Below are 16,016 nucleotides of genomic sequence, written 5' to 3'. Positions count from 1 at the left end.
AACGGCACACGTATCACTTTATTAATACCAAACAATCAAAATTTTCTTCTTTCTCTTCATCTTTGGTTTTCTGGTAATAAGATTCTAAAAGAACTTGGAAAAGAAATAATAAAAATAACGAAGGAAATGAATAAATAAAATCTGTCAATTGGTCGAGTCAAATATTATACTCGAATATTATAACATAAATATACGTTAAACAATTAAAATCACACTTGTATATTTCCCAAATGATCATACTCTCGATATACTCGAGAACAAGCCGTGTATACAATCGACCACGCGCGCGCATACGCATGCGTGTACACGAGCAGGAAAACGACAGAAAATCCATTCTTGCCTGTTGTGAAAAGGGAACAAAACCGAATCCCCGGGGGAAAAATCACGGAACATCGAAAGGCTAAGCAGCAGGAACGTCCGGTTCTGCTGGATCGTGAGCACGCGAGAACGCAGAGAGGCGGCGATACGATTCGAAAAAGGAACTGAGACAGTAACGGTACATCCAGTAACGTGTGCCGTAATGCCAATTTGTTGCCACGGACGGTTCTTGCGTTTCCCTTCCTCTCTTCCTCCTCCGTTTCTCCTCCATTCTCCTCTCATTCTCTCGATTTACCCGCGCGCGCGTTACACCCGAGGCACAATGGATAAATTGGACAAAAGGTACGACGAGGGAGAAGAGGAGGAGGAGAAGGAGAAGAAGAGAAGGAGAAGAAGAGAGAGAGAGAGAGAGAGAGAGAGAGAGAGAGAGAGAGAGAGAGAGAGAGAGGGAGGATGGTGACTGCGTATGGGGCGGGCGCGTTGCGAACAACGTGGCCAACAGACCTGAGAAAGAATGTTATTGTGAGGATCGTCCGAGATGTTTCTCTCTCTCTCTCTCTTCCACTCCTCTTCTTTTTTTACCCTGTTCCACGACTTCTTTTTTTTCCACGACTCTCTTTTTATCTTCCTTCCCCGCTTTTATATTCTCGTGTCGGACGATCCTCGTCTCGAATCCGCTCCGAGAAATGTGATAAATACGAAGAAGATAAGAACGAATTATCATCAATTCTTCACGGTTCCACGGTGAAATATTAAATATATCTTTGTGTAATCGTATATGGAATCACGAAATTCGGCATAAGATTTTATCTAAATACAATCCATCCAATTTACTTATTTAAGTATTATTAAGTATTATTTAAGTATTTAATTTTTTCTCAAATTCCAACGATGTCGGTTCTTCTCAAATTTCAATTTCATTCTCTCGAATCGTATCGAATTGAAAGGAGGGGAGGAGGAAAAAAAGGATTCTAAATTTGTGGTTAAACTCTCACGATTATGCGCGACACCCTGTATACGTTCGGTTCGTTAGCACCGAGGAGTGATACGGGTTTCGCGTGATCGCGAGTGCCACGACATCTATTCGGAATTCGCATTAACAAGGCGAGCACGCTCTCTATTTCGCGTGCGCGATTAGGTTTCTATATTTCCTTGCGCACACCATCCCGCGTGTACGAGGCACACCGTGGCTTTAATCTATTCTCGCGCGAGAGATCCTCCTCCGGATGATCGATTGCGAATGCCGCCACGCTGATCCCTCCTAACTCGATCCTCCTCACGTTCCGCGCGAGTTCCCTGGCCACACTGACCATGAACTTCGTGTAATATTCGCGATAAACGCGGCCCGACCGTGTAAAGCGATTCAAACCGGCGCTCGGGCGAATATTAATGGCGGCGATCGAAGCCGGGTCCACGTTCCATTCGAAATTGTTACCACCCGTTTACGGTGTCGAACGGGTGAATATCTGATGACGGAAGCGAATTGGATCAAATTTTGGGCAATGTTATAATGGTTTTCGGGGATATTGGGATACGAGGGGATTTGTGCATCGAAACGGATAACGAAATTGTTAGGGAGCGAGGTTTCGGATTACGAGAACACTGGGGAAATTGGAATTTCGTTGAATCTAAGGGAGTTCGCTTTGTTACGAAAATATTTTGATTAGGTATTACACGAGAATCTAAATAGAGATTTATTGTATGGAATATCGATGTGAAAAGAAACGTTTGAAAATTTGTGAGACACCCTGTATACAAGCACAGGGGTTGGCTGTCCTACACTCAAGCCTCGTCGATTCTTTTTAACCGTGTTATGTACAAGGACTATCATAATTTCCGTGGCATGCCACGCAACGAAAAAGCCATACCTTCAAAGTAACCATCTTGTTCCTACATACACAAACGATTACACGTACCCGTGTTCCGGACAGTCCCGAGGCACGTTCTTCTCCCGTCGTTAAATCGTTCCATTATCGGCGATCAATGACGCGAGGTATGCGCGCTACAATGTAACCTGGAAGAAGCGCATCGATCTGTACGCGAGACCGTGTCATCCGACAGGTTGAATATTCTTAAGACCCGTTCGTCCGAGGACCAACCGTAAACGCCCCGCCACTCCCCGGTATTTGTGCTCAATGTTTATCGACGATGCACCCGCTCGATATTTGCATGATAACAGGCTGCCGTTCGTCATTATCTGTCTCTTCGATCCAGCGGCATAATTTTCGGAAACCGTGCGTTGCGATATAACTGCGCGTGCAACTATTTATTTCGATATTTATATCGATATTTATATAGTAAGTTTTCGTGCAACGGTGCGTACGCAGGTTATTTTAGTGGTGGGGTTACGTACGTAATCGTAATGCTCATAGATGGGGTATGCGTAGCGTTCTAACTGTATCGAGTTTTCTATTTTCGAGTTTTACGTTTTCGAAGCGAAATATTTTTGATTGGAAGTGGAAGGAATGTGATCATTGTGCGTTGTTTGTGCGTGATTTTTTTTAATTATACGTAAAACGACGATTGAACATTCGAAGAAGAGTTAATGCGAAGTATATTGCGTGTTATTTGTGATGTCTCGAAGAGATTGAAGGTAAGGATAAATTTTGTAAGATAGGAAAAGTAGCGTTTTATATTCATCATAAATTAGTTTTATTCATCGTTGTGCTTATGGTAAAGTTTGAATTTTTTTTCAAACATTGGTATGTTTAAAATCTTAACCTCTTCAATTAAGTATATGCATATATGATTTTAAGAGTATTTCAAGAGTACTTCAAATACTTATTTTATGAATATTTTTGATTTTATTTATTGTTTTAATGATTCTAAATTTCTCTGCTTAATATTCGGTATAGGTTATATCTAATAATAGCTTATATCTAATAATTTAAAAAAATTGAATGTAACATCTATATGAAATATTTGAGGTTAGGTATGCATATACTTGGCACATGTATAAGACTTGAATTCAGTATACAATTCATTGGATATCCAATAATGCTCTTTTTGTAAAATAAAATTAATTTCGAAAACATATTTGTTAAATAAAAATAATCTATAAATAGCTTTTATAAAATAGCAGAAGCATTAAGAAATAACACATAAATGATGTTATTTGAAAGTTCTTTCAAGATCAGAACAAATAGTCAACGTCTATTTCATTTTCTTAGAAGTCATTCTCTTCTTATTTTAAAAGTACAGTGAATATCTAATTAAGATACCATTCACGTTTTAATATATGTTGTGAAAAACGGTATCTCTAGCGGCGAACATATGCTTATGCATAATTTTGTAATTTTAAGTTTCTGCAATAGGATAGATTGAATTATTCTTAATACAGGAAATTCATTTACAAGATTTTATTTTTAGCCACTGTCGATTGCAAATTTATCTAAAAGTTCAATTATTTGTTTTAGAACTTGAATTGGTAAAACTGCCGGAAGATATGACTTTGGCAGGATTTACTCCGTTGATGTCAAATCCTCAAGATCCTTGTTATGCCGAGAAGAACGAAGATATGGTAAATATACCGTTATATATATAAATATAAAAAAAAAAGACGAGATTCTTTCTTTATTTAATTTCTTTTAATTTAGAATAAAAAAATTTAGAATAACTCGATACAAGATGAGTAAAAATTAGATTATCTTCAATCGTTCTAATGATTTTATTAAAAAAAATCAGAAGAATATATTATTATTATTAATTCATTGTTCTGTTCACTTGGAACAAAGCGAAGTTTTATCAGAGAAGAAAGTTAGCAGTAAATCTAGAAATTCGCTTCAAACTGTATCCAAGAAACGCGTATCGCCTCCGAAAACTTATTTATCGCAAACTTTGAACAAAGCTCATTCGCCTCGTGATTGAAATTTCAAAACAGAACTCGCGTTCTGCATTCTTTACTCCATCCCAGCTAAGCTCTGGCTCATGTCGTATTCCAGGAAGTCGCTCAAGTGTGTCTCAGGATAAACAAGATTCTGTTCTTCGGCCAAGTGTTCCTGTGCGGCCTCGAGACACCGGTATTGAAGTTGCAAAAGAGCGAAACTGGCGTAAGCGAGTACGTTTCTGTGGTAGAGGCTTCGAGCACAAGTACGCCGAGTTCACCACCGGAACAGGTAAATAACTCTTTCGTGAAGTATAAATTAATAAATGTCATTGTAAATTATAAAATTATAAGCTTATAGACAATTGATATAATTGAGTATATAATCTTTAAAATAAAAAAATATCCATTAGTGTAGAAATATGCCAGAGATTAAGAATTTTTTTTATTATATTATTTATAAAAATATTCGACTCTCTACACGTGTTAAATTATTTCGTTTCTTGAAACATATAATTTAACGTAAGTATTTTTCATTTTCTCGTTAAATAAAACGAGTTAACTTTTTTTTGTTAGGAACTCCGCGACTCTTGCTCATCGTCGCTCGTCATTGGGCGAATAAAAAATTTTGTTTAAGAACGATCCTTGCCAACGATCCTTATTCCCCCCTTTGTGAATTATTCATTGGTTCATTCGCGTTTGCATTTGGGGGCAGATAGAATTTTGATGGAAGGGGATTAACGTGTCGTTTAGGGAAATTGAAAGGAGGGGGTGAAAGTTGAAGCAAAGGGAGTGATTGTTTGGCAATATCGTTACAGTAGATTTTGAGAAAATTGACTCTTGTTATTGATTGTCGATATTGATTACCGATGAATACCTTTTAAAAGAATATTTTAGAAAGAATATTTTATTTCATTTATCATTTTTCATCATTAGAAATACAAAATTCGCGTTTCAATATAAAATGTATCCATTGATAAATATGAATTTAACCTCTCATCTTTAATGAGATAATTCAATAAAAAAAGTCCAATTGCATGAAAAGTCAATGACAATAAAAATAAAGGGAAAATTGGTTGGAAAAAGTAATATCCAGAGGAAAATTAGTTCCAGCTCCCTCCCCCCCTTTTTTCCATACTCATTTCTCGGTAATGAATTCAAAGAGAATTCTTGATTCGTTTTCAGAGCGACTCCGAGCTTCTGGTAGAAAGTTACAGCGAGGATGAGGATGAGCCTGTATCCACCATGAGGAGATTACCCTTGTGCACAGACGTACCTGACGATAGTACCGCCCCCGTGGCTGCGGTCGAGATAAGGTCGCTGATCGAGAGAAAAGAGGAACTTGAGAGGCGGCAACGGAAGCAGGATCGTCACAGGCAACGAGTCCAGGTGAGTAACCAACAACGTTTAATAATCTCGAGCCTCGATAAATGATCCATCGATCGCTCTTTGCGTTGCTACAAACGTCGATTCGACTTTTCAAAGTTCGATGTTGAAAAAAAAATAACAGGATAAAAGGCAGATGTTTAAAAATACAAAATATAATAATTTTGAAATATCATATTTCCAAGTTTATATCGATTCTCGAAATTGATTCTTTCTGTTCTCTCGAATTTCCTCGACCACAAAAATTCACAACAACCAACCAACCGACCAAACAAAATGGACGCTTCGAAATTCACGCCATCCGGTTGGAAGCCATCCAAAAATAGAGACGTCGGCGAAGATATCGCGAGGTTCGATGATTTCACGCTCGAGATACCAATTCTCCCGCTCGTTTCCCGTATCTTCATCGCCAGGGTTCGCGAAGGTAGCCGACAAAGTGGCCAGGGGAACACGTACCGTGTCCCTAAGTCGAACTAAATCAAGAGATTACCGGGACAAGTCGGTTGCGTTTCCCCGCTCGTTTCTTTCGTTCGTTCCCTCGTTTCTTTTCTGCTTCGTACGCCCTTCTCTTTTATTCTTTCGCCTCTTTTTTCTTCTTCTTCTTCTTCTTCTTCTTCTTCTTCTGTTGGAGATCGCAGCACGCAAACCCGCCGTTTTTATTTACGGCATCGATGCTCCTCCTTTTTGCATATTTATTATCGAACCCCCCTGGCCGAGGCTGGATTTCGCGTGTATTATGTAGGCCTCTGAACCGCCATCTTGCTTTTTCGTCTGGATAGGGAATATTTTTTAACGTATTCACGATCCACATTTTTGGAAAAATTTTAAACAGGAAATTATAGGATTAGTAATAAAAAAAAAAAAAAGGGAAAAAAGGATGTAAAAATAAACACGACTGAAAATTAGTTTTAAATTTCTTGTTTAGAATTTAATATAACGAGTATGGTACACGAATTGATCTTATCTGTTCAATGAGTATCCTGTATCTCGAATAATGCGTATATTTAATTATTCCATTTGTTTCGTGCGAAAATTTAACATGATGAATAATTAATTAGTGGATACATGTCAGACGGTTTGTAGAACTGCTGATTATTTCCTGTTCGTGTTAAAACTGACTCGTCCTTGTTCTGTTTCAAAGATATCGATCTTCGCCTAATTATAAATATCGGTAAAGAAGAGACAAATTTTTCATATTAAAAAAAAAAAAACTATTCAACACACATGACATAAGACAATGTCCAATCACATCGCGCCAATAACGCGTTACGATCCCCCCATTGCCAATTTTAAAGCTCGCAATAAATTTATTTACGTGCCTTGATCGTGATCCGAACCCAAAGCCCCAAATTGCAGCGAAAAAAAGGAATATCATTTAATACGCATCCGTCTTCCATCCAACGGAGGCTCGTCGTAATTATCCGCGCTGCTTCCACCGTAATATCCTTCCCCCCTTCCTCTCGAGATCAACCCTTCAACCTTAATATCCTCGTCCTTCCTCTGTTCTCTGTACACACACTTTTAATTCTTCGCACCGCAACAAAGTTCCCTTTCCATTTTCGAGCCGACGTACGACGAATCCATTCTCGAAGAACGTACGTGTGTATATATATATATATATCCATCGAAATTGCTTTTCGCCTTTTGCCGTCGTCATTATCTCGATCCGAAACTCTTCTCTCGGATATTTTTCGCGCAACAACCGAGGCGAAATAAATTTCTTCGATATCTCCTCGAATTTTTTCCCCACCCTAACCGAGGAAAAAGAGGGACGTCTTATCGTGGCACGGTTTCGAAGAATACCGGGATGTAAAGTTAGCCGAGACGTGAATACGATAAAGGAAACGGTCCGCGTGACAACCGCGGCGGCGAAATAAAGAAAGGGACAGAACCGTTTTGATATCCGAATGCGTGGATGCACGGATATCGGTAGTTCGATTGGATTCTTCTGCCCGATCTTGTTGTATCGCTGTTCGTTCCTCTTTTCTGGAAAGAGGTGTACAAACGTGCATACCTTTTTCGAATCTCCTTTTTTTTAAGGAGGATACCTCGATAAGTCGAAATTTTATATCGTGACGTGGATATTGGTTGGGGATTCTTTTTTTCCAAGGAGAAAATATTAAATTCGTTAATAATGTTAGAATTTTTGGATAATTTTTGGATTATTTGTAAGAGAGAGAAATACATCATTCGGTGATAAAAGTTGGAATTCTGACGAGTGAATTGAGAATAGGAAAAATATATCGAAGAGAATAATCTTAAGAGAATTTTTTTATTGCGTAAAGAGAGGCTCTACTAATTCTTTTCCAAAGTCTCAGGAGCCTAAAGTTCCTCTAGAATATCGTTTCTTTTGAGAGGATCCTTAGTAAACGTCAATCAACGGCCTTTGAATAGGCCATGGGAATCCTCGTCGCTCGACCCGTGTCCCATTATACCAAAAATACCTCGGACACGTGGCTTAGACATTCCACACTCTTCAAATACGATGATTTCCATAACACTTATCGATATTATTCGCCTCCACCATGCCACAAATTTGCATAATCGTATAAACTTTGTTTGTATATCATCTATATTTTATATATATGTGTGTGTGGCAAAGGTCAACTACTTGGATGCGTCATCGGTTGCAATAATTTTTCGCGCGTAGACCTTAAGAGTAGGCATTTGTTTCATTTGCATACCCGCACATAATTGGAACGCCTTTTTAATCGAGCCTTTTATTCGTGCCGCGATAACTGTTGATTCGTCGAATTCTCAGGGAATAATCACGTGGTGGGAACGAAAAAACGTATCTTTTTTAAACGCTCGGTACATTCGCGTTATCTTATAAACGCGTGTATGTAATGCCGAAGTCGCGTGCGCCAATTATCTCGTACCGAAAGCAACAACCTGTTCACCTGTGTATAAATATATATATATATATATATGGTACAATTTCTTCGTAAAGTGGAACCTGTTCCACCTGTGTCCAATTATGTCATTCCTCAAGGGGGATGCTCTAAATTCGTAACGTGGCGTTGCGAATAAAAACACGGTGAATTTAATTAGCTTTAAATATTCGCCGGTGCTCGTTTGCATTCGCAAAATGAGAGATTAAAACGAGAAATTTCGGGTTTTCTAACTGTTCCTCCAAGATCGAAGCTATAGCCTTTTTTTTTTTATTTTTTTAACAGGATTAATAGGAATGATTCGAAAACGAAAAATATATCTCGGAGAAGGAACGATTCCTCTTATGTTATTTCGGGGAAATTGATCAAAATTCTGCACCGCGGTTTTAAAATTTTGTTTTTTTCCCCTCGCGAAACAACAAGATTGAAAAATACAAGAAAACGCGTCTTGCTGCGCCATCCTTCAAAATTTCGGTACACGACGTCGAGACACGTTGCAATTACCTTCCAGGAACGTGAAAATAAACAGCGAAAGCAAAGCTGGCCCGTCCGAAATTAATCCGCTGAACCTGTTCCGCCATTAATGACCGATCGCCTCGGCACATCAGTATGGAAGAGGAGAGGTTTGCTCTAAATCTTCGTCTCTTGATAAATTGCACTTGTTACTCTCGTTAATGTTTCTCTCTTTCTCCCTCTCCCTGTTAAATTCGCCACGATATAAATCTCGGCTGGAATATAATAAAAAAGGCGTGTCTTCTTGGTTGATCGAGTCGAAATTTCATACCAAGAAGCAAGAAACCTGCTGGCAAATAATGTTCCGTTTAATTCGCTTTTAATTCGTAACCCGAGCTGGCCGTAACGGTTCCACGGTCGCGCCAGTTACAGTATTTCGCGCGAGTTACGCGAAACCTCGCGGTTTTAAGGAAACGGGAACATTAGTTATTCGTTGCAAGACGGCTTAAGTTAATTTTTTTTTTTTTTTTTTTTATATTGTACAGTTATAACGCGTTTTGTTTTCACCGGAGAGAAACTGGAAGAAACTGGATGATTTATCGATCATGGAGGAAAGTGGAGGGAAAAGGATCATGGGAAGGAATTTGAGAAAGGAATGTAGAAGTATAAGTCTTGTATTCTTTTTTTTTTTTTTTTTTCGAGGCAAAGTAACAGTTAGCAGAATTATTTGATTTCTCTCTGGAATTTGATCTAGAAATCTAGAACCATTCTTTTACAATTTTTGTTTGCAATCATGCTTCTTTCGTTCGTCAATTCGATTTCAAAAATTTTGCAAAGTTCATCTGAGCAGGATGAATTCCACCAAATCCTACCAATCACCTCTGACACAAGCACGAGCACAATTAACCCAACGAAGAAACATCCTAATTACTCAACTACGTGGCGCGTAATCTCATCAATCCTCGGACATGTTCCCCCGCTGAAAAACCGGTGACCCTCTCGCCGATTTCGTTTCGAAATAAATGGCCCTTTCGTTAACGGTACCGCGGGTAATTAGAGGCGTCCCATCGAATTTCCTCGCGAAACTTCTCCTCAAATATTTCCAGAATAGTTGAAGATCCTCCCGATTTCTAGATCCTCGATCCAAGGTTCATCGATCAAGCGCGGATCAAGGGGGAAAAATAAAAAGAAACAAAAAGAAAGAGAGAAATGGAAAGAAAGAACCGTTCGTGATCGGTATGGATATATATTATTTTAATATATTTTTAAACGAAGGGATTAATTGGTCACAATTTCAAGATGGACGCGAGCGCTTCTCCTCTGCCATTTTCGAATTCTTGGATTAATTTCTTTCTTCCTTCTGCTAGCTCGTAGAAAGTTCAACAAAAGGGATTTCTATTGTTCTTCTAATCCTGCTTGCTCGTTTCGGATATCGACGAAAGAATAAGTTTCGTGTAAATAATCGTTGACGAAGAGGGGGAGGTGAATACGACGGTCGGATATGAAAGTGGTCCCCTTTTCTTTCCACGGAAACGGCTCGATTCGTTTTGCAACTTGGTGCTAACTTATTTCACGTAAGCAAGACTTAAAGAGACCTTGCGAAGGAACGGGCTTGAGAAGAATTCGCTTGGGTTCGATCACCTTAGCCTCCTAGCTAATTAGGAATAATTGATAGAATAAAGAGTGTCGCTCGGCCTGGCCACGATCATCTGCTTGCCTATCGATTAGACCCGCTCGTATTATGGAATTTCTTCTGGCTCTAGGCTTTATTTATATCGTCCATGCTATGTGACGTCAATTTCAATTGCGAAAATAGAAGAATGAAGAAATTTAATTTTTTTCAAAACATCTTGTTTTTCGATTCGTCAGAAATGAACGGAAGTGAATGATAATATGACGAATGTCAAGTTTCTACAAGTTTTAAGTTTTTAGACAAGGTTAGATTAACATTGTCAAGTTGCAAATTATTGTAATTATAGATAGGCGTGGATTGGTCAAAGGATACGTTCTAAATTCACGAGTCGGAACAAAGATCGGGCAATTTTCGGGAAATAATGGAGGAAGGAGGCCGGTTTTAATTAACGCCTCTCACTCCCTGAATTTAATTAAATACAATGTCTTGAGTTAATTTACAGCTCCGTCCGTTGAAGTCTTCTTTTAAAGGGAGAAAGGATCCGCGTTGTTTTATGTAAATAGATCTCTCCCCCGGTTGTTTCGCGAGGCGGAGAATTTATCTCTTTCGCGAATATACTACGAACTCGACCTACGAATAATAAGATTTCTTCAAGTTTTAATGAAAATTCGAAGTGGAAAAATTAATTTTTTTTAGAATTTTACAATTTAAGATTACAATTTTTTTTTTTTTTTTTTTTAGATGAAAGAGGTTTGAAAGTTTAGAAAGAAAATTTCAAAATTCAGAGATACAATTTTTGTCGGTTTCGCTATTATAAAAAGATCGTGAGATTTTGATCGATTTTTTGTTCCACTTCAAAATTCCTACGATTGAAATAAGAGACGCAAAAACTTTCGCGATTAACATTTATAATGCTCGAACAAATTTCTTGTTTCCAAAGGGCAATGTACGAAGGCCACGAAATCCTCCTCGAGTCCTCCTGTTTCGTGTCAACAGTTACCGTACCGTGTTATTAAAGGATAAAAAGACGCAGGACAATTACTTCTTGTTACTTTACTTCGTGGTTGCGTTCACTTTCAATGAGGAGGAAAAAAAAGAAAAAAAAAGAAGGAGGGAAAAAGAGTAGATGGAACGCGAGGGCAACGAAGGGAGGATAAAAGCGAAGAGAAGCGAAACAGCTAATTACTCTAAACTAATTACCTTTTGTTAGTACCGGTCTGCATCGATCGAGCATCTCGCGAACCTTGAACGACAACATTGGCCACAATCGTTCGATTCGGTGTTCTTTGTCCTTATTCCCCTGTATGTGTGCGATAAACGATCAAGTCGACTCGGAATCGTTATTTTATTCTTTCTTTTTTTTTGAACAATTACTTCGATGAGACTTTTAAGGGGTGATCATAACAACGAGAGACGATGAAAAAGTGTTTTGATCGATTCACAGTAGTTTCACTTCACATTTGATCTTCTGTAAATGGATTGTTTCCTTGAATCTACATCGAGTTCCAATTATTATGGACATTTAATCTAACTATCTAAAACTATCAAATCCAAATTCCAACCTCAAAACTTTAGCTCATTCGATGTCATTCATGTTCTAACCTATAAAAATTTCCTTCTTCTGTGAGAAATGAAAAAGAATTTTCCACACATTTCGATATACAAGTTTCGTCGTCAATCACTCTGTACAATCATCGACTTTGTTTTCGTTCCATTTCTATTTTACAATCATGTTTTTCTTACAATACTAAATTCGCAACACCTAGAAAATTTTCGGACCACCCATCACCAACAATTTTCTTTCTCTCTCTCTTTCAATTTCCAGACTTACTCGCCGACTCCCACGCTTACTTCGCTCCCCAAGATCCGCTCTACCCGATCGAAAAATGAGAACCCAATCCACGTCCACGGAACACACCACAGAACGAATCGTCGATCGTGATTCGATCGTGGATCGAGGTGGTTGTCACGCGCGACAATTACGCCGCCGCCGCCGCCGCCGTCGCCACCTTTAGGCTCGCAGGTGGTGCCATCTCGGCCACAGCTGCGCGTTCCTGGTTTATTAAGCGCGGATCACCGGTAGCCAATCGGCTGTCCGCGCTCAAGTCGCGATACACAACCGGCGACGATGGATAATTTATCGCGCGTTCGGTGTTTCCGCGCGATCGTTTAGGCAGGACCAGGCTGAATATAAATGGCGGCTCGCGGCCGATTCCCATGCAGAATGCATGCTCGCTGTGTGCAACAACCCCGGTGCACGGCTTCTCGCCGCATAAATGAGATCGTTAATAAACGATACGGTTTATTGTGATTTACAAGCTTCACTGTGCCTGCACGAGCGCATGCTCGAGGGGGGAGGTTGCGGCCCGAGAGACAGCCCGTTTTTCAAAGCGGTCGGAAGTATAGGTTAGGTTTGCTCGTTGAGGTGAATTTTTTCTTTTATTTTTCACGGTGTAATTTTACTTTGCTTTGTCGGATGTTGGATCGTTAATATTTGAATAGTTTCTTGAAATTTTGAGCGATGTGTGTGCAATATAAAGATTCCAATCTAAAACGTTAAGATTAATGGTCGATACCTCTTGATATATTATAAATGTGAATATTCGAGATCCTGTAGGTAACGATTAAGAAGGAAATCTAGCGATACAAATTATGAAAAAAGAATCAGAATTTATCCCAATTTACGACTGGAAAAGTTAAATATATAATTCGAGCTATTTGATTCATAAAAATGAAGAGGAATAAATGAAACTCGGATAACAAATATGAAGAATAATTATATATATATATGAATCAAGATGAAATATTAGAGTTATGAATCGAGATTAAAGATTAATCATTCAAAATAATCTTGCAGAAATCCATATTTAAATGGAATAATTATGAATACAAATATATGCATTCAGAATTGACATACAGGCCATAATAATCCTCACTATTATCATTCTCTTTTCATGGGGGATTTGCCCATGGGGATTGACAATATGTATAAAAGGGAGTTTGCAAAGGGATTTGACCTCGAATAGGGAGTCATAAGTCGGAGATATTGGAATTGTACGAATTTCGCGCAATAGTTGGCCAGATGACGAGGGGGGCTGTATAATAATGAGAGGTTCTACGGTCCCTGGGGACTTTGCAGTTACATTGTGTTTAATAAATCTTGCCTGTTTGTGGTCCCATTCGTAGAATATTTCACAAGTGAAAATATGGAGCGAGATATATATATATATAATGCAACTGAAATTACTTATTTATATTATTACATTATAAAATCAACATTTGTGTCACTTGAACTAATCCAAATACACAACGTACGTTCAACAAAATTCTTTCAATAATAAATTACAACTTTTTCACCAACCATCTCCCAATTTACTGAAATCATATAATTTTTTTATTTTAGATTTTTCTCATCCGAAAAAACTTGCTTCGAAATTAAAAAAAATAACAAACCATATTTGTTATTTAATCACGGGTTAAAAACAATTGCCTCGAATGGCGGACTTAATTAGCTATCTACCTTGTACCTTGCGATTTCACGAAGCTGATCGAGCATTAAGATGCAAACTAGCTCGCGACACGATTGCCCAGCAGCCTTAGCTTCCTTCTTTGAACTTCATTAAGCGAGTTAATTCCAGCTTGGAACGATATTCTCAATATCGTTAGAACGTTTTAATAACTTTTCTATCCTAATGAAAATGTTATCTATCACGCGAGCTCGAGCGCTCGTCTCGATAAGAACCCTGACACCCGCTATCCCCGTAAGAGGAACAACAAGTCGAGGAAGCGCACGGTGGCACGATTATCTCGCTACCGGTTGCTTGTTGTGCGCATCGATAAAATTAGCTCGTGCAACCGTGTCGAAGACAACAGGTAGCGGCAGAGCGACGTTATCGGCCGATTGCATTAGCATGAGAACATCTGCGACGATTAGTTCGGGTTGCAATAATTGATAATTGTATTTATACGAGTCACAACTTTTTACGAGTTTTATTTTATTTTATTTTTACGATCATTTGGATGCGATGCGCTATTAATTGGATGATAATCGACAATGTTTTTTAACTTCTTTGAAAAATATCAAAGTAATTTTGTTATGGAAGAATAATATTTTTCTTTTGACTCTTCGATTTTTTTTTTTTTTTTTAAATTTTTCCAAGCAGTGTTTTTCTTTCTTCGCTTTCATTTTTGCTCTCCGAAAAATATATTGAAACGATTACTGTAATCTTCTTTCAGATTAAAAGAGATACGACTATACTCTCAACTGGAAATATCTAAAAAAAAAAAAAAAAAAAAACGTTTACTCATCTCCTTGACAAAGGGCAATATAAAACACCATTAAAACCGCACACAGATTTTCCATTTCCCCGAAAAAGGTTTCCCCTTCCCAATCTTTCCAATACTCGAGAACACTCGTCAAAAATGTTTTCCGCTGGTCTCGTTCGCAAAAGAGTTTTACCACCCTTTCTCGAACACCATCCATTATCGCGCTCCGTCGAATCCTTTAAAAAGAAAAATACAAATCCACAATCCTTCCAAGTTAATTCCATCCATCCAGGTATACGTGCCATTCTATGCGTATCATTTTTATTCAAAAAGAATATTCGATAATCCCCTTTAGATACGTATTCTACATACTATATACGCGCAAATGAAATCCACAAAGCTCTTTAAAGAAAAAAATAATTAGATATTCCGCCCATCATTTTCCAACGATGGTTGACAAGCTTAAAAAAAAAAAAAAACCATTCTATCCACCATTTTCGCAACCATTGTAACCCATAATCCCTTTAAAAAAGAAAAAGGAGAGATTTGATATTCCACACGCGTTATTCTATCCATTTTCCAACGACGATAAAGTCCACAAGCCCTAAAAAAAAAAAAAAAAAAAAAAAAGAGAAAAGGGAAAAATTACACGAGCGATCCACCATGAAATCGCCGACCTCTCCCTCGATTCGCTCGTTCACCCTCGACTCGGTCGCTACCCTCGCGCGAAACACGAGGAAAAGCAAGGTTGAACGGAGGCAGCCGGTGATATTCAAACATTTATAGTCGAAATATTACCGGGGGGAGGGGGGGGATCCCGTTGGGAGGTGAGGTGCTCCACACACCCTCGCTGTCATCTGCGCCGGCGAGATAACGGTTTCCGCCCGTGTCAACCCCCTTCGACTCGGCTAAGGGTAAGAGCCAGAAGGACATTGTGCTCCCGTTGTACCCCGGTGAATGTTGGCACGGCTAATGGCACCGCACAACCCCCGTAGAATCTTTAATTTCCACGACGTTAAGAGACACTCGTTCTCCCTGGGGCCTCGTACGGCTTGATACGCGCGTGTCCTCCCCTTCCTCCTTCCTCCCCCTTCGTAAGTGTAATCTGGCCAAGCGGTTGATTCACAGGGTTGGAAACGAACCGCATATTTCCTTTTTCTTGCGCCTTGTTTTCTGTCTAACTTTGTTCTTGTTGGACGTGTTGAATAGGTTCTCTAACGTGCTCCTCTTTTTTTTTTTTTTTTTT

At 38.8% G+C, this 16,016-nt stretch overlaps 1 protein-coding gene across 3 annotated transcripts in view; it reads left to right on the top strand.

Annotated features, from left to right (window-relative positions):
• Positions 1-16,016, top strand: part of LOC122712259 (telomerase-binding protein EST1A-like) — a 134,076-nt gene that overhangs the window by 104,209 nt on the left and 13,851 nt on the right. For all 3 annotated transcript variants that reach the window (XM_043931760.1, XM_043931761.1, XM_043931758.1), the window contains 3 exons: positions 3,735-3,838; positions 4,260-4,433; positions 5,327-5,530. In XM_043931760.1, the coding sequence (XP_043787695.1) occupies positions 3,735-3,838; positions 4,260-4,433; positions 5,327-5,530 (482 nt within the window). The remainder of the gene's footprint in view (positions 1-3,734; positions 3,839-4,259; positions 4,434-5,326; positions 5,531-16,016) is intronic.

Source organism: Apis laboriosa, unplaced genomic scaffold, assembly GCF_014066325.1.
Source record: "Apis laboriosa isolate Shangri-la unplaced genomic scaffold, ASM1406632v1 scaffold1_cov151, whole genome shotgun sequence".
Classification (NCBI taxonomy): Eukaryota; Metazoa; Arthropoda; class Insecta; order Hymenoptera; family Apidae; genus Apis; species Apis laboriosa.
Note: the sequence above shows the minus strand (reverse complement) of the source record. Positions and strands in the feature narration are given on the sequence as shown.